This window comes from Geotrypetes seraphini, chromosome 9, assembly GCF_902459505.1.
Source record: "Geotrypetes seraphini chromosome 9, aGeoSer1.1, whole genome shotgun sequence".
In the NCBI taxonomy this organism is placed as follows: Eukaryota; Metazoa; Chordata; class Amphibia; order Gymnophiona; family Dermophiidae; genus Geotrypetes; species Geotrypetes seraphini.
This window is the reverse complement of record NC_047092.1, coordinates 134447316-134466239: the sequence shown is the minus strand read 5'-3', so window position 1 is coordinate 134466239 and position 18924 is coordinate 134447316. Positions and strand designations below refer to the sequence as shown.

The 18924-nt window shown below is 45.7% G+C and overlaps 1 protein-coding gene across 1 annotated transcript in view; it reads left to right on the top strand.

Moving 5' to 3' along the window:
- The first annotated feature begins 2492 nt into the window (after positions 1 to 2492).
- The window catches only part of ITM2C (integral membrane protein 2C), a 117270-nt gene continuing 100838 nt past the window's right edge, over positions 2493 to 18924 (top strand). The window contains exon 1 of the mRNA XM_033959171.1: positions 2493 to 2800. Within this exon, the coding sequence (XP_033815062.1) occupies positions 2699 to 2800 (102 nt within the window). The 5' untranslated portion in view covers positions 2493 to 2698. The remainder of the gene's footprint in view (positions 2801 to 18924) is intronic.

Here is an 18924-nt window from a genome sequence, read left to right as displayed (position 1 = left end):
CTGGCCCTGACCCTTGCTGTACGAGTTGGTGAGGATCCCCAAGTATCACCAACTGAGGACCTCTTCTAAAGGGGGCCAGAATTCTCTTTTACCAGGCTCTGCAGTCGGTTGCAGCATCCTTGAGCCACCAATAACTAAACATATGTGGTATCGGTGGCTGCTGTCTGCCAAGCTTGGTAAAAGGGAGTTCTGGCTGCCTTCAAAGGAAGTTTTCAGAAAAATGGTGAGAGAAAATGTTGTGCCCACCAACTTTGAGATCAAGCATACCCAAAATTGGCTGTCTGGCTAAGCTACTGCTTCAGGCTCTAGTAAATGATCCACCTTACCCAAAGTTTTTCAACAATAGCGCGATCATGTGCTTATATCCTAAGTTCCTTCCAGAGTTCCATCTTAACCAGTCAATTTTTCTACCACCATTTTTCCCAAATCCTTAAGCCCACAAAGTTGAAATCACACTGCGTGTTTTGCACTGCAAGACAGCCTTTGGCCTTTTATCTGGAGTGGACTAAAGCACACAGAGTGCTCCCAGCTTTTCATTTCTTTTCTCATAGACTGCATTTCCTTTACTTATGTCCAGGCTGGACTGACTCTTGAGGGCCATATAATGGCTTACAATGTCAGCGCCATGGCTGCATTGATACCCCATTTGAGATCAGCCTTTATTTGCAGAGCTGTAATGTGGTCCTCAGTCCACATATTCACATCTCACTACTGCCTGGAACAGGACTATTGATGTAAAGGTTTGGTTAGACAGTCCTTCAGAATCTATTTGGGGGTCTAGAATCCAATTCCTCTCCCCACTCCCCCAGGTCTACTTCTTTCTATTCCAGGCTGCCTTAAAAACAAAATACAGAGAAGTTGCAATGAGATTGTTATCTGGTTCCTGTTCAGAATTCATGAGCCCTGCCACTTGTGGACCTTGTTCTCTATTTTTTTTTTTTTTTTTGTTTAAGGGGTGTTCAACTAGTGCTTTCCATATTTAAGAATATGATCATCCTGCTTAGCCTCGGAGAAACTCACCTATAGGAGCTGTTCTCTGAGGACAGCAGGATGATAGCAGTAGATGGGGAAAATGGGCAAATGTGCAGTGCAGTGCTTCCAACAGCTTTGAGAAATTAAGCTGGGCTGCATTTCCATGCAGGTTTTGTCAGAATAATGTCACCAACATGTAAAAAATATTAAACCTGCCATCCTTGGAGAACAGCTGCTATAGGTGAGTAACTGTGTTATCCTTTCAATCTGCTTTGGCACTATCTGGATAGTGCTAGAGAGGTGCGAGAACAGAAGTTATCTAGAGCAGTGGTTCCCAATCCTGTCCTGGAGGACCACCAGGCCAGTCAGATTTTCAGGATCGCCCTAATGAATATGCATGAGAGAGATCAGCATATAATTGAGGTGCCAGGCATGCACATCTGCTCCATACATATTCATTAGGGCTATCCTGAAAACCTGACTGGCCTGGTGTTCCTCCAGGACAGGGTTGGGAACCACTGATCTAGAGAGTAGTTTAGCCTAAATATTTGGATTGCTATTTGCATAGAGTGGTGGCAACACCAATTGTTATCTGGAAAGTGACACTGAATATCAGAATGATGTACTAAATAATAAAAAAAAAAAATACCATATATACTCAAATATAAACTGAGATTCTAGGGCCTAAAAATGAGGGTCTCGGCTTATATTTGAGTCATTGCCCACCTGCCCCCCCCTCCTGGACTTGTTGCAGGCCTCCGCTGGACATGCCATATGGCTTGGTGAGTTGGACCAAGACAGGAGGGATCCCTTCCGTCTCTTGTCCTGGCTGACTCTGCCAATTTTTTTTTAATCTCCCTTCTGTTTCCCCCCACAGGTCTCTTTGAATCCCTGTTGGTCCAGCGGTGTACTGGGCAGAGCAAGTTTTCCCACACTCCTGCCCTGAGCCCCTCCCTGAATGGCCACCTCCAGTTCTCACGGCCTAGTTAGCCATTTAGGGTTTTCTTGGCATACCACAATGCCTGGGGGGGGGGGGGGGGTGTTCAGCATATGAAATCTGTTTCATGCACGTGGTCATCCTAAAAAATAGTTAAGTAAGATTGCCTCTAGGAGAGGATTGAAAAGCACTGGTATAGATACTGAGGAAATGTTATATTTAATTATTTTAAAGTGCTATGTTGAGTCTTTATTAATGTATCTTTAATCATTGTATTTATTTTATCTTATTAAAATTATTTTATTTATAATGTTTACTTGGTTTCGTGTTTATTGTAGTCTGGCTTGCTCTGAGTCTCTGTTACAAGGTGGAAGAGAATGTTAGTACAATTCAAATTGTATTTATTATTATTTTTTAAATTATTAGTTGCCCACTTTCCTGCTGATTGCTAAATGACGTTAAAGATGAGGCAGAAACACTTAGCACCACCATGAAAGGGAAAGAAGGGACTGTCTGCACCCTTGCCCTTCAGATCTGGTAAATTACCTGTGGGTGGCACTGCAGCCACCTGTGGCAAGAAACCCAAACAAAGGCCAGGAACAGGAGGAAGGAACGAGCAGGAACAACACAGGAGCGTCATTAACTCCTTCAGGGATGTAAAAAAAAAAAAAAGAAACAAACCAACCCCAGCACACCCACAGCGCAAGTGAAGCGGTGAAACTTCCGGCGCTGCACAGTGGCGCAGAAAAAAAGCCCGTGTGGAGCGATCGCAGCTAGTATCTACGCAGCATGGTGAAGATCAGTTTCCAGCAGCCGCCCGCGGAGCTCAAAGCCGACAAAGGGCCCGGCGATGGGGGCAACGCGGAGATCCTGCTGCCGCAGGAGGTGGCGGTGAGTGTGGCGGGGCTGGGGAGCGGGCAGGGCGGCGGGAGCCCAGCTGCGGCGGGTCCCCCTTGCTCGGCGCTCGGCTCAGGGGAAGGTGCTGGCGATCCAGTCCGAGATCACGTTTCCGGCTTGTGTTGGTTGGTTTGCAAAACCCTAGCGTGAACCTAAAGACTATTGTTCTTGTCTCTTAATTCGCTACGTGTTTATGATGATGATTTTTATTATTATTATTATTATTATTAGTGTCTGATAGTGCCGATGGCTCTTTGATTTTGCAGATTGCGCTCTCTTCCGATCACGTTGCACTTGCATTAGATTTCCCATCTCGAAACTCCTGCCTTGTAAATAATATATTCGAAGGCCTGTTTTTTTTCCTTCGTAAATGTTTTCCGCCCCCCCCCCCTTGAAATGTCATGGCTTGTGAATAATACAAGAAGACTAGGCATATGGGGCGCATAGGCATGAAATAAACAGATATGTTGGACAAAGAGGGGGCTTTCCTGCTGGAGAGACTCGGCATTATACCACTTCTAATAGTGGTAACACTGGCATGAGCTTTGTTTTGTTACAGGGAGATGCCAGGATCTGGCAGGACAGTAATTTCATTTAGGGCATTTATTAACAATACCGAATTGAGTATATTTTTTTGAGCTTCGGAATATGCTCTAGGCGCTGGAGTTAATAATGGCCACCACAACATCACATTTTCTGTTTTATGTAATCATTAATCAGAGAATTGTACGGAAGGAAAGACACTGTCCAGTCAGCGAGAGAGACTTCCAATATTAAATGTTTACACATTCACATTTTATTGTACTGGTATTTTCACAGCACTAATAGCAGGGGATAATAAGCTATATACAAATCTTTATGAGCTATTTTCCATCTTCTCCGTGGGTAATGATATAAGGGAAAAGGGATTTGTATACTGCCTTTTTGTAGTTTTACAATCACACTCAAGCAATTTTCCCTATCTGTCCTGGCAGGCTCACAATCTATCTAATGTACCTGCGGCAGTGGAGGATTGAGTGATTTGCCCAGGGTCACAAGGAGCAGTGTGGGATTTGAACCCACAGCCTCAAAGTGATGAGGCTGTAGCTCTAATCACTACCCCACACTCTCCACAATTTTATCACAGCAATTTTCCCAGCATTTCATTACCTCACCCTTCTAAAGTGAACAATTTACTTTCTTAAAAAAAAAAAAAATTGTTCACATATATATCACTTGCTTACCTGGAGGATGCATAGCAGCCTATAGTGGACCTCATGAGGACAAAAATGGCATTAGAAGGGATGGGTGTAAATGACAAAGATCCTGGGAGCAAAGGAAAATGAAAATTCAGAGGTCACGTAGCATCTGTGATAATAGAGCACATAAATGTGTAATTATTGTCACTGTAATTTGTCAAATCTAATAATACAGATACAGTGGTACCTCGGTTTACGAGTGCACCGGTTTGCGAGTGTTTTGCAAGACGAGCAAAACATTTGCAAAATCGGTGCCTCGGAAACTGAGCATGACTCGATTTACAAGCTCCCCCCGCAATCCGGCACCCTCCCCCCGCGATCCGGCACCCCCCCGACGCGATTGGGCCCCCCCCCCCGACGCTTCTTACCCTCATCTGGGCACTGGCATGTCCTGTGCTTGGTGCTCTTCTGCTAGGACTTGAGCATCTGAGCATGCTCAAGGCTTGTGAGTTCACGTTCGCAGGCCTTGAGCATGCTCAGATACTCAAGGCCTAGAAGAAGAGGAGTCCGATCTTCGGGCACCAGCACCAAGCACAGGACATGCCGATGCCGGTGCCCAGATTGAGGGTAAGAAGCATCGGGGGGGGGGGGGTGCCGGATCGTGTCGGGGGTGCCCAATCACGTCGGGGGGGGGGGGATCGTGGCAGGGGGTGCCGAATCGTGGCGTGGGGGGGTGCCGAATTGCATGGGGGGTGCCGGATCGCAGGGGGGCCTTCGGGGGGAGCAATGCCGGTTCTCGTGGGGGGGGGGGGAACGCATCAAAGCGAGTTTCCATTATTTCCTATGGGGAAACTCGCTTTGATAAACGAGCATTTTGGATTACGAGCATGCTCCTGGAACGGATTATGCTCGTAATCCAAGGTACCACTGTATATCTTATATTGTGGTCTGCTGCTACAATTTGTATTATATAAAAAGGGGCCACTGTATTAAAAATCTTCATTTTAATATAGACACTAATCCCCTTTAACACGTGTTGGTTAGTGTTGTGTACAGAGGCCCTAATTTCCAGATAACAGGTGCAAGTCAGTTAACATGATATATTGAATATTGATGCAGTGGTATATGCTAAACAGATACATAACATATTAATGACATCATTAGGCAGGGTGAGTAAAGCTAAATCAAAAGCTCCTTTAGGCAGGATCAGACCCAAGATGTCAGATGACCTATGTACACATTCAGCCATGCCTCCTATAGTCCCTTTGTGCCCCTTTCTCTTCCCCACCCTGGTGGTCAGCTTTTCCCTTTCCCCTCCCTATCCTTCTAGGTGACTACACTTCTCCTTCTGTATTCGCGGTTTCAGCATTTGCGGTTTCAATTATTCACGGTTTTTAGCTTGCTTGCTCCTCCCCCCAAATTACATCAGCTTGCATAGAGAAATCGCTGATTCGAAGCATTTACAGAGAAAATCGCTGATTCCCAGCACTTTGTTCACCGTGTTTTGCCTCTCCTTCAGAAACAGGCCAGGTCTCCCACCATGTTATTTGCGGTTTCACCATATTCATGATGGTTTTTAATAGAAAACAGCAAATAACATATAAAAAAGTTATTCGTGGTTTTTCAGTATTTGCGGTTCTGTTAATCCTCTATCACAGCGAATACGGAGAGAGAAGTGTAATGTCTCCTCTTGCCCTATCTTCCTGCCCCAAGCCATCCAGTATTTCCCCTTTGTGTCCCTATTTCCTGCCCTCTAAAATATTCAACATCTCTGTACCCCTTCTTTCCAGGGTGTCCAGCTTCTAAACTCCCCTTCCCTGGCCTCTTGGTTTCACCATCTTATCTCTCCTTGTCCTCCCCTCATTTCAGAGGGATCCCTCTGCTGGGTCTTCCGCTGTCACCTTACCTTCTCCGGGACCTGAAGTGATAGTGACACTCTCTGTGAAGGTGGGACTTTTAGTACATTCCCATGCTAAAACACTGTTGGTCCTGTCTCTTCAAACACAAAACTTCTGGTCTGAGGGGGCAAGGTGGAGCAACACTTGAGTGTGGGCTTAAGAACATCCTTACTGAGTCAGACCAATGGTCCATCAAGCCCAGTAGCTCATTCTCACGGTGGCCAATCCAGGTCACTAGTACCTGGCCAAAACCCAAGGTGTAGCAATGTTCCATGCTACCGATACAGGTCAAGCAGTGGCTTCCCCCATGTCTTTCTCAATAACAGACTATGGACTTTTCCTCCAGGAACTTGTCCAAACCTTTCTTAAAACCAGCTACGCTATCCACATCCTCTGGCAACAAGTTCAAGTTTCTTTATTTTTGATATATCGTATATCAAAACAAGTGTCTAAACGATGTACAATATAAAAAGATTGTAGAAAACAATTAAATAGGTAAATAAAAGCAATATTTTATCAAATATTAAAAATACTAGATGAATTCACATTGACGTACATGGAACAAAAGGGGAGTTGGGGAGGGAAAGGTTGTTCAAAATACATCGAAATAAAATTAATAAAAAAATAAGAAGGTAAATGGGAAGTGGCAAAACATTAGGATGGGGATTGCTTCAGAAGAAGCGTTTGATGTTTCAAGGCTTCACAAGAATTAAAGGTTTGAGAAGCGGAAGCTGGTACTAAAGAGTAAAGGCACCTTTAAAGAGAAAAGTTTTAAGTTTGGCTTTAAATTTTTCAAGAGAGTTCCAGAGCTTAACTATTCTCTTGAGTGGAAAAATAGTTTTCTCCAATTGGTTTTAAAAGTGATTCCATGAAAGGCCTGATGCTGTGCTGAAGCAGCATTTACTGCTGTCCTCCTATGCTGGATTCAGGCCACCAATCTCAGATTTTGCCATCCAAGGTAGACACACCAGTGGCAGGCTTATTTTATTTGTCCAATGCAGTACCTGGAGAGACCCCCCCAGGAAAGAGACTTAGAAGTACTGGTTGACAAGTCAATGAAGCCATCCGCGCAATGTATGGCGGCGGCGAAAAGGGCGAACAGAATGCTAGGAATGATTAAGGGGATCACAAACAGATCGGAGAAGGTAATCATGCCGCTGTACCGGGCCATGGTACACCCTCAGCTGGAATACTGCGTGTACACGAAGAAGGAGACAGTACTACTCAAAAGGGTCCAGAAAAGAGCAACTAAAATGGTTAAGGGGCTGGAGAAGTTGCCGCATAGTGAGAGATTAGAGAAACTGGGCCTCTTCTCCCTTGAAAAGAGGAGACTTAAAGGGGACATGATCGAAACATTCAAGATAATGAAGGGAATAGACTTAGCAGATAAAGACAGGTTGTTCACCCTCTCCAAGGTAGAGAGAACAAGAGGACACTCTCTAAAGTTAAAAGGGGATAGATTCCGTACAAACGTAAAGAAGTTCTTCACCTAGAGAGTGGTAGAAAACTGGAACACTCTTCTGGAGGTTGTTATAGGGGAAAACACCCTCCAGGGATTCAAGACAGAGTTAGACAAGTTCCTGCTGAACCAGAACGTATGCAGGTAAGGCTAGTCTCAGGGCACTGGTCTTTGACCTAAGGGCCGCCGCATGAGCGGACTGCTGAGCATGATGGACCACTGGTCTGATCCAGCAGCAGCAATTCTTATGTTCTTATGTTTAAAAGTTTCTGTACCATCCAATTCCTAGGCAGTTTACAAATGTGCACATACATAATAGCTAAAACAGTACAAAAAAGGAACAAAACATAAAATTTAAATGCACAGTAATTCCTTAAACAGGACAAATCAGACAATATAGAAAAGCATTGACAAACAATTGTGTTTTGAGGAGCTTCCTAAAAATTCCTCTATCGGCTCATTTTCTTAACTGCCCTACCAGTGAATTCCATAATGTCACTTCAGCACAACAGAAGGTCATTGTATAAATTTCAATATACGAGGGTCATTTCATAAATAATGCACACCATTTTTTTTTAATTTACATATTTGTTTTTTTTTTTTTCTCAAGTATCCTATATAATAAAAGGCTAACTCGCGCATGCGCACTCCTATTTGCGTGTTCCATGTGCTGTAGGTCTGTGGTCGCAGGAGTGCGCATGCGTGAGTCCCCAGCCTTCTTCCCAGCACCTACCTTGGCTGTTAGCAGCGGCGCCTCATCTCCTGTGGGGACCTCATGTGTGCTGTGTCCGTCCGTGGCCGCGGCTTGAGGCGTATGTGCCAGTTAGGTGCAACGGGCAACAGGAGCGGCGCTGGCGGCGGATGGCGGGAGGAGGGCTCATGGTCCTGCCGCCGCTGCCGCTCCTGTTCACAGCGGCCTGCATGTCGCCGACTCCCCCCCTTCCCGCAACAACCGCTACCGCTCCTGTTCAAAGCGGCCTGCTGAGGTTCGCGGCCAGCTGTAACGAACCTCGCAGGCTGCTCTCCACATGGTAGCACGTTCCCTCTGACGCGATCGCGTCAGAGGGAACATGCTACCGAGTTGGAGAGCGGCCTGCGAGGTTCGTTACAGCCGGCCGCGAACCTCAGCAGGCCGCTTTGAACAGGAGGATCAGCCACCATGGGGATCGTGAGAAGAGCCGCCGAAAAAAAACCTTCAGCCGCAGCAGAGAACCTTCAGCACGCAAGAAGGGAAGGGGAGGGGCCGAACGGAGCAGGGCAGCTCACGGTAAGAGAAGGGAATGGGGGGTGGGGGAAAATGCTTCTACTGCTTCAGCAGGGACCTGGAGGGGAAGGGAAATATCACTGCTGCTTCTGCAAATGAAAGTGGGGGGGGGGGGGAGAGAAGGGAATGGGGGGTGGGTGAAAATACTGCTACTGCTTCAGCAGGGACCTGGAGGGGAAGGAAAATACCACTGCTGCTTCTGCAAAGGAAAGTGGTGGGGGGGAAGAGAAGGGAATAGGGGGTGGGTGGGGGAAAATGCTGCTACTACTACTTCACAGGGATCTGGAGGGGAAGGGAAATATCACTGCTGCTTCTGCAAAGGAAAGTGGGGGGGAGGGGAGAGAAGGGAATGGGGGGTGGGAAAGACAGAAAGAAAGACAGACAGACAAAGGGTGCCAGGGAGGGAGAGAGAGAGAAAAATTGCAGGAGGGAGAGAGACAGAAAGAAAGGAAGAAAGAGACAGGAGCAGGGAGAGAGACATAAATAAAGACAGACAGCCATATATTCTAGCACCCGTTAATGTAACGGGCTTAAACACTAGTTTCTTTATAATCCTTCAATATAGTCTCCCTGCTTTGCAATGACTGAGTTCCAATGTACGGGAAGCTTCATTCCATCAAAGACACCATTTTGTTCAGTTGCTGAATGGCTTGGGTACCGGCGGAAGAAAGCTCTTCCAGAGATGCAAAACGATGTCCTCTCATAGGTTGTTTCAACTTTGGAAAAAGGTCGAAGTCCGGTGGACTCATGTCTGGACTGTAGGGAGCATGAGGTAACACCTCCCAGCTGTATTCACACAGTTTTTCAAGAACGAGTGGAGAGCTCCATCTTCCCCATGACCAAAAATATTTTGACGAGCTCAATCAAAAGTTAAACAAATAATGATTTTTGCTTATGATCATGAAGGTATCATCATCACAGACAAAGTTCCATGTGGAAGAAGTGTCTCAGCAGTGTATTATTGTGATTTTTTGCCCAGATCCGACCTCAGTTGCTCTTGGCTGAGCCAATCATTCTTCACGACAACGCTCGCCTGCACATAGGGCATGTCATTGAAAAACTACATGAATACGGCTGGGAGGTGTTACCTCATGCTCCCTACAGTCCAGACATGAGACCACCGGACTTTGACCTTTTTCCAAAGTTGAAACAACCTATGTATTCAAATTATCCACTTTTTTGTGCATAATGACCTTTGTTTTACAACTATGGACAAAATCGGCTTTCTTCATAATTATGTGCAAAAAATTTAGATAGTAAATATGCATACTCTTTTAAAAAACTGTAGCGGTAACAGCTCTTATGCTCATAAAATTCCTATGAGTGTTGGAACTCTTATCATGACCAGTGCTAAAAACTGCACTACGGTTTTGTAAAAGGTGGGGATGGTTTCCTTAGACTATATAAATTTGTATTTCAAAGGTTTCTCAGCCTGATCTGTTTAAAACAGTTGCATGTAGATTTAAATTCTAGCGGGTTTTTCAACTTTGTTTTCTGTTACCTGGTTTGTGCATTGAATACATAGCACATATGTTACCTGGACTGAAGGCAGGAGTTTTCAATGGTCCACAGATCAGACAAGTTATAAATGACCCACATTTCATAGCATCAGTGAATGAAACTGAATCATGTGCCTGGTCTTCATTTGTTCTTGTTGTGAAAAACTTTCTTGGTAACAAGAAGGCAGACAACTACACACAATTAGTAGAGGATATGCACTTTCATTTCAACAGGCTTGGCTGTAACATGAGTGTTAAAGTCCATTATCTGCACAATCACTTAGATCGCTTTTCAGAGAACCTTGGTGACTTAAGCAAAGATCAAGGTGAAAGATTTCACCAAGACAAAAACAACGGAAGCCAGATACCAAGGAAGATGGGATGCACACATGATGACAGACTATTGTTGGAATCTTATCTGGGATTGTTCTGTCATATCCCACACTCGGAAGTCTTACAAAAGGAGCTTCTTGTGTGTCCAATGACTTGAAAGTTTGTATCATAAACTTGTGCTTTTGGTATGAAATAAGTAGATTTTCATGTTGTACACTTTTAATTTTTAATGTTTCCTTCATGCTTAAAATATATTAATTTAAACACTACATTAAAATATCCTGATTTTTTTTTTTTTTTAATGGTTGAGCAAAATGAAGAGTGGTATATGGCACATATTCTGTATCTCAAAAACTAGAGCTGATAGGAGAAAACTGGTGCCATTTTTGGAATCAGCAGATCAGATATACCCAGAGACAGATCTAACATTTGAGGCACCAAAATGAGTGTTGGCCAGTATAATTAGAGGTTAATATAGTTGCATGTGACTTGTTCCCCATTCTGTAAACTGAGCGCCTAACTTTCTTGCATGTAACTCCAAAAGGGTGTGTGGCCAAGAGAGAGATATGGGCAGGTTGTATGCATTCCTGGGATTTAGGCGCAAAGTCATAGAATACTCCTATTTGTCTGCCTACCAGACAGTATTTAGACCTCAGCATTAACACCAACCTTTGGCAGACATAAATGCTTGGGGCCTAAAATTAGGCCTCGAATGCATGTTAAGTAAGTATTCTGTAAACATCTTTCCTCGCAGAGTGCCCTTTACAGAATACAAATTTGTGGTTTGTGGTCCCGGTCATTCACTGTATTTTCTGTCTGTGAAAGGGAGGCAGGAGAGGGCAGCTGGGGCGCCGGCGAGTGAAGGAAATCACTCGCAATATGCTCTGACTTCCTCTTCCTGTACTAAAGTCGAGCCTCACCAATCAGGAGCTGCGTGTCAAAGCAATATACACTCACTTTCACTCACCGGCGCTCCGGCTGCCCTCTCCTGTCTCCCCTGCCTAAAAACCGTATTTGCAGTTTTTTGACATTTGCGGGGGTTCCTGGAATGGAACCCCCACAAATATCGGGGAAGTACTTTACTAGCTTAGTGCAGATTAAATGTGTTCATTCTGCAGCCTCTCAGTATCTCTCCTCTCTTATCTCTCTTTATATGCCTCCCCGAGAACTCCATTCCTCAGATAAGCTGCCAATTCTAGACTTTGTCCCTTTAATCTAGTTGCCCTGTATTTTTGGAATAGACTATCTGAGTTCATCTGTCACGCCCCTTCCCTTGTTTAAAAGTAGACTAAAATCCCAACTTTTTGATATAGCCTTGCATCTATAACCCTACTTCCCTTTGCCCTTACCACCCTAGCCAGCAGATTAATAATAATAATAACTTTATTTTTGTATACCGCAATACCACAAAACAGTTCAGGGCGGTTTACAGGTTAAGAGACTGTACATTTACAGCGAAGTTACAGCATATCAGAAAACAGTTCAGATCAATTTATGCAATGCAGGTGCAGAGAATAATTAACAATTATTTGGTATAAACCAGTGAACAATTACAAAATGATCCAATAATTGTTGCATGGGGGGTGCAACCGGGGAGGGTAAGGGAGGGAGGCGAGGTTGGGATTATTAGTTTGGTAGGGGGGCGGGGGTTAGAGGAATTTATCAAAGAGGTATGTTTTGAGAGATTTCCTGAAGGATTGATAAGTAGGGGCAAGAGAGATGAGAGTGGACAAGCAGTCATTCCATTTGCCAGCTTGGAAAGAGAGGGTCTTGTCAAAAAATCTTTTTTGGATGCATCCTTTTGGGGAGGGGTAGGCAAACAGGTGGGCATTGCGTGTGCGGTTAGAGCCTGGGAAGGCGAAGTGGCGTGACAGATATATCGGGGCTGAGCCAGTTAGGGTTTTGAAGCAGAGGCAGGCAAATTTGAAGATGATCCTTGCTTCGAACGGTAGCCAGTGAAGTTTTCTATAGAAAGGGCTAATATGGTCTGACTTTTTGAGCCCGTAGATGAGGCGGACGGCGGTGTTCTGGATAAGTCGTAGTCGTTTAATGGTTTTCTTGTAGGAGCCCAGATATATGATGTTGCAGTAATCCAGGGAGTTTAGGATTAGGGATTGGACCAGCAAACTGAAGGTGGGGAAATCAAAGTAATGTTTGATGGAACGGAGTTTCCAGAGGGTGGAAAAGCATTTTTTGACCTGGGTATTAGTGTGATCTTCTAAAGCGAGGCATCGGTCCAGGATGACTCCGAGGATTTTTATAGTGGAATTGATTGGATATGTTAAACCATTAAGTTGCAGGGTGGTGGACGATAGTTTGTGGTTGGGACTTGCAAGGAAGAACTTAGTTTTTTCTGGGTTAAGTTTCAGTTTGAAGCGGGTGGTGCAGTTTTCTACCATGGTGAGGACAGTTGAGATGTATAGTTTTGTCTCATGTGACAGTGAGGTGATGGGTATGATGATTGTAATTAGAGAATGACACGGTGGCGGTTTACCCGCGGCCACCGCATTTTAGCCGCGGGTCACCCGCCGAAAACGGGGAAGAAAACTAGCAGTCGCTGCGGCGACGGGGACAAGGCCATTCACCGCCCGTGGGGCGGTGAATGGTCTTGTCTCCGCAGTGAGGTATCAAGGATCGCGCGGTCCCCGCAGCCACCGCCCGCCCGCCCGTAGCATTTAGCCAGCTCCCTCCCTCCACCTCACCTTAAATTTCGAGTTTTCCGGCTTCCTTTTTTCCGAGCCGCACGTGTTCAAAAATCCGTGCACGCGCGGCTGCGCGAGTCAATCAATCTTCTCCTCTGACGCAACCGGAAACAGGAAGTTGCAGGAGAGGAGAAGTTTGATTGACTCGCGCAGCCGCGCGTGCACGGATTTTTGATCACGTGCGGCTCGGAAAAAAGGAAGCCGGAAAACTCGAAATTTAAGGTGAGGTGGAGGGAGGGAGCTGGCTAAATGCACGGATTTTTGAACGCGTGCGGCTAGGGAAAAAGGAAGCCGGCAAACTCGGAACGAATATAAGGTGAGGTGGAGGGAGGGTGGGGGCTGCTGCGGGGACGGTGACGGGGCGGTGAATGGGATGGCAGTGGCGGTGACGGGGCGGTGAAAGGGATGGCAGTGACGGTGACGGGGCGGTGAATGGAATGGCGGTGACGGGGCGGTGCAGAGGATGGTGGTCCGGGGACGGGGCGGTGACGGGGACAGATTTTTTCCCCGTGTCATTCTCTAATTGTAATGTCATCTGCGTAAATATAGGATTTCAGGTTACGGTTCGATAACATGTGTCCCAGTGATGCCATGTAGATATTGAATAGTGACGGGGATAGGGGGGAGCCTTGGGGGACTCCGCAGGGGTTGCTCCATGTATGGGAGAAGGTTCCGTTAACCATCCCTATTAACTGTATCCTCCACCCTGGCATCCGTTTTGTCTGTTTACATTGTAAGCGCTTTCAATCGGGGACTGTCTCATTTATGACTGTACAGCGCTGCATACATCTGGTAGTGCTCTAGAAATAATTTGTTTTTTATGATTCTTTATTTTAATAACTAGTCTTTAAGCCCGTTACATTAACGGGTGCTAGAATAGATGTGTCTGTCTGTCTGTGTTTCTTTATCTCTCTCTCCTTGGCCGCTGTCTGTATCCTTCTGTCTCCCCCTCCCCCCCGAGCAAAGCTGTCTGCCCCAAGCACACACCTCCCCCCCAAATGTCTCTCCATGGCCCTCTTTTGTCTTCCCCCCCGAGCAAAGCTGTCTGTCTCCAGCACACCTCCCTCCAAAGCAGCCCCCTTTCCCTATCTCTCCATGGCCCCTTCTGTCTTCCCCCCCAGAGCAAAGCTGTTTGCCCCAAGCACACCCCTCCCCACAAAGCAGCCCCCTTTCCCTCTCCCGCTGACTCTCTCTCTCTCTGGCCCCCTTTCTCTGTCTGTCTTTCTGTCCCTCTCCTTGCCCCTGTGTCTTTCTTTCTTTCTTTCTTTCTGTCTCCCTCCCTCCCGCTGTCTGTCTGTCATTTTTCCCCATTTCCCTGTGCAGCAACATTTCCATCCCACTTCCCTATGCAGCAGCAACAGCATTTCCCTCCTATCCTCCCCCATTTCCTGTGCAGAAGCAGCAGTGGTATTTCCCTTCCCCTCCAAGTCCCTGTGTAGCAGTAGCAGCATTTTCCCCCACCCCCCTTTCCCTTCTCTTCTCTTCCCTTACCCTTCCCTGCTCCGTTCGACCCCCTCCCCCTTCTTTTACTGCCGTTGTCCTGCTCGATCTGGCCTGCTCCTGACCCTCCCACCGCCGACAAACCTCCGGCCTCCAGCTACGTAGGCAGCACTTTAAACACGCTTCTTTGCGGCCTTCTACTGCCGATTTCCTCTCCCGCGTCTGTCTCCGATGATCTCATCAGAGACGTGGCAGAGGAAATCAGCAGTAGAAGGGCATGAAGCAGCGTGTTTATAGTGCTGCCTACGCCGCTGGAGCCGGGAGGTTTGTGGAGGGTCAACGACCAGAGCGGGGCTGCTGTCCACCACTCAGTTGCTGCTACTGGTGCTGCCTATGCCGCTGGAGCCGGGAGGTTGGAGAGAGCATAATTGCGTGCCTTCAGCCACCGCACGCGCCTCCAGCCCCTGCAAGCGCCGTGAGGTGTGAAATAGAATACTGCCACAGAAGCAAACCTCACGGTGCCAGGAATCACGAATTTTCAAGAGCGCATGCGCGCTCTAGGGTTTTATTATTATTGATTTTTTACCATAATCTCAAAACAAAATATAGAGTACATTTAACATAGTAAACTCATAAATTAGCACATCTTATTATTCCAACAATTAAAACAATCCCACTCTCTCTTGTCCACCTCCCCCCCAGGAGACCTGGATTCCCAGTTCATAAGGATAGAATAATATACAATTCAGATCTTTTCAAGAAACTTCTTTTTCCATTTCAATATACCTTTCCCAGATCTCTCTAAATTTCATCCATTGATTTGTTAAAAGGGTGGATAGTCTATACTTTTCACAAACTGTACCTATTCGATCTCTAATTGTGGGTATATTTGAAGTACGCCATTGCTGAGCCAGTGTCAATTGAGCAGTTATAAGTGCCAGGTCCATAAGTTTAGATTGAGAGGATGTTAATCCTTCCACTCCTACTCCCAGCAATGCCCTTGCTCAAGAAATAATTAATAGTAGTAGTTTGCAGGGAAGCATTTTTATTATATTCATTTCAATATTGTATGAGATATTTTGTTTTACTGCAAATGAAATAAACTGGTGCATTCTAAAGGAAGGCCAATGACCTAGATGAACAAGTATTTCCTTACTTGTAATTAGAGAATGACACGGGGACAAAATTTGTCTCCATCCCTGCAGGAACTCAATTTCCCCACCCTATCCCCACAAGTTTTGTCCCGCTCCCTACCCCATTCCTGTAAGCTCTGCCTTAACCACACAAGCCTCGAATACTTATGATTTTAAAGTGTTTGAGGCCTGTGTAGATGAGGACGGAGCATGCAGGAATGGGGCAGGGTCAGGAAAAGAACTCTCTGGGATGGAACAGGAAAATGAGTTCCCGTGGGGACGGGGAAAATTTTGTCCGTATGTCATTCCCTACTTGCAATCAGTGTTATAGCTAGGTGTGCCACTTGTACTGGTCATGTTTTTCTTTCTTGCACTAATTTTTTAGTTCATGGTTTTTAAAGAACTCTGTGTCTGTAGGCTTTTTAATGTGTCCAGTGTTGCCACATTAGTATGGAGGCAAAATCACTGTCTCTTGATTTCACCTTTTTGAACTTGGATTTGGAGCATCAGTTCAGTTCAAAGTACCGTGGTACATGTATTTGCATATCATGAATCAAGGTTTTGTGCGTTACTGATTTTCCTTGTCTATGCTTCAAAAGAATATTCACAGCTATGGCTTCTGGAAAAACTATAGACAAGTTTAATTGGTACAGGGTCTTTGAGGCCACAAGTTTACACAACAGACTTTGCAGTTTACACATGCTACTTATGAAGAGTTACGGCCTGAAACTACCTGTGTGATTTCTTTTGTTACAATTCAATTCAGTTTTCTGTTGGGACATTCCAAAACAGCTTGTTTTCATGCGGGTGAGCATTTCATGTGAGAATTTGAAGCCTTGTGAACAGTCATGGTGACATCTGGGAATAGCTGGAAGCTCCTGGTCTTGAATCCAGTTCCATCTGCTCACGCCTAGACACGTCCTTCTGATCATAGATTAAAATATATGCCTTTCTTTGATCTTCATATTGTCTGACTAAGTTGAATTCTTCCAAAGTTTTGTTGTAAAGGCAGTGAGTAATTTTTGTTGTCTTTTCTTTTAGGGGATATAATAAAAGCTAACATAATATTAGCATGGTATGATGCTACTCTTTGGGTTTGGCCAAGTACTTGTGACCTGGATTGGCCACTGTGAGAACGGGCTATTGAGCTTGAGGAACCTTTGGTCTGACCCAGTAAGGCTATTCTTATGTTCTTAAGCTCAGGAAAGCAAAAAAAAAAAAAAAAAAATCAAACAATTAGAAAGCAACTGCAGCCTGTGACCAGTAGTAATAAAACTGTCTTATAACATCTGCTTTCTGGTTGGACAGCACCTGAATTCATAATTAAGGGCTCATAGTTTACAAACATATTTTATAGAGCTAAATGGAAAGAAAATCTATCTATCTATATCTACTATAATAAAACGCTAAGCGCGCATGCACACTCTTACCGCCGTGTTCCCTGATCTGTAGGTCTGTGGCCGGCAGGAGTGCGCATGCACGCTTAGCTTTGCCAGTGGCCGCCAGACAAATTGGAAACTGCTGGCCTCCCTGCTCTCCACCTCGAGCTGACCTCCATCCAAGAAAAAAGTTTATTTTTAAGTTAAAAGCCACTGTGGCGGTTCCTCTCACGAGCCACGCGACGCAGGCGGCGATCGTGAGAGGAGCTGCCACGGCACCTTTAAACTTAAAATAAACTTTGGCCGGTTGGTTTTTGAAATATCGAATTATCTATGCCTTGGGTTTCTTCCCCCTCCCATGTTGCCGAGTCTCCCTGTCACTTATAATCTAGGGTCTGTGTTCCTAGCCTGCAAAACTGGCAATTTGTGGAAGACGCTTGGTAATGCCTCGATAAAGCAACAACCTATAATGCACGTTTAAAAAACAAAACAAAAACGACTTAGTTGTTTTGCGAAGTTTATTTTTTTAGTTCAAAGCCGCCGCCGCGGCTCCTCTCTCAATCCTCGCCTGCATCGGAAGCCTTCTCCGACGCAGGTGCGGCTTGAGAGAGGAGCCGCGGCAGCGGCTTTGAACTAAAAAAATAAACTTTATCCGTCAGCAAAAAACTTCCGTGAGAGGTGCAAGCGCAGAGCGCGCTTCACCCCGACATATGACCTCGCCGGCTGTGGACGGTGCCTTTGCTGCTGCACTTTCCGGTATGCCTCCAAGCCGTGGCTCCTCCCCCCTGTCGCCGCCCCTCTCCTTCATGGCTGCGGAAGAGAATGGAGTGTGGGGCTTGGTGGAAGTGTTTGTGTCTGGGTTGCAGGATGGTAAAGCTGCGGAGCTGGCAACAGGTACACGTGCATGCGTTTCTTCCCTCTCCCGGCCAAGACCCTGTAGATTAATGGCAGGTCTGATTATTGGGGAAGACTTTTGCACTTAAGTTGCGGAGGGAAATGCTGCTGCACACGGAGGGGGAAGGAATGCTGCTGTGGCTGCTGCACAGGGAAGTGGGGTGGGGGAGGGAAATGCTGCTGCACAGAAAAATGGAGGGGGAGGGAATGCTGCTGCACCTGCTGCACAGGGAACTGGGGGGAGGGAAATGCTGCTGCACAGGGAAATGGAGGGGGAAGGGATGCTGCTGTGGCTGCTGCACAGGGAAGTGGGGGGGGGGGGGAGAGAAATGCTGCTGCATAGGGGGCAGGGAGAGAGACAGATAGAAAGAAAGACAACGAGAGGGAGGGAGATAGAAAGAAAAGAAGAAAGACACAGGGGCAGGGAGAGAGACAGACAGAAAGAAAGACATCAAGAGGGAGAGAGACAGAAAGAAAGACAGATATATTCTAGCACCCCTTAATGTAACAGGTTTAAAGACTAGTGTGTGTGTGTGTATATATATATATACATACATACATACACAGAGCCGTGTAAAAGTTTTGCATCACCTCCGAGTAATACATTGTTCCGCCTTTCTTGCTGGATCACATCAATATTTCTGATGCCTGCTGTTGCATATTATATACTGACGTGTTCAGAATTTTATGCTCTATTACCCTGCACATTTTAAATTGATTTAGGACTTCAGATTTAAGACTTGTAATGCATAAACTGCAGAATGTCGATATTTCGTAAATTGATTACATTATCTATTTCAATACGTACTAAGTTTATTTGTATTTTAACTGTTACCCCCTTCAAGAGGAGGTAGCCCTGAAAAGGGCTGGTTGTTTTCTGCTATTCTAATAACATATGGGCCAGCCTTTGTTCTTGATAACAAGCTTGCAGTGTCGAGT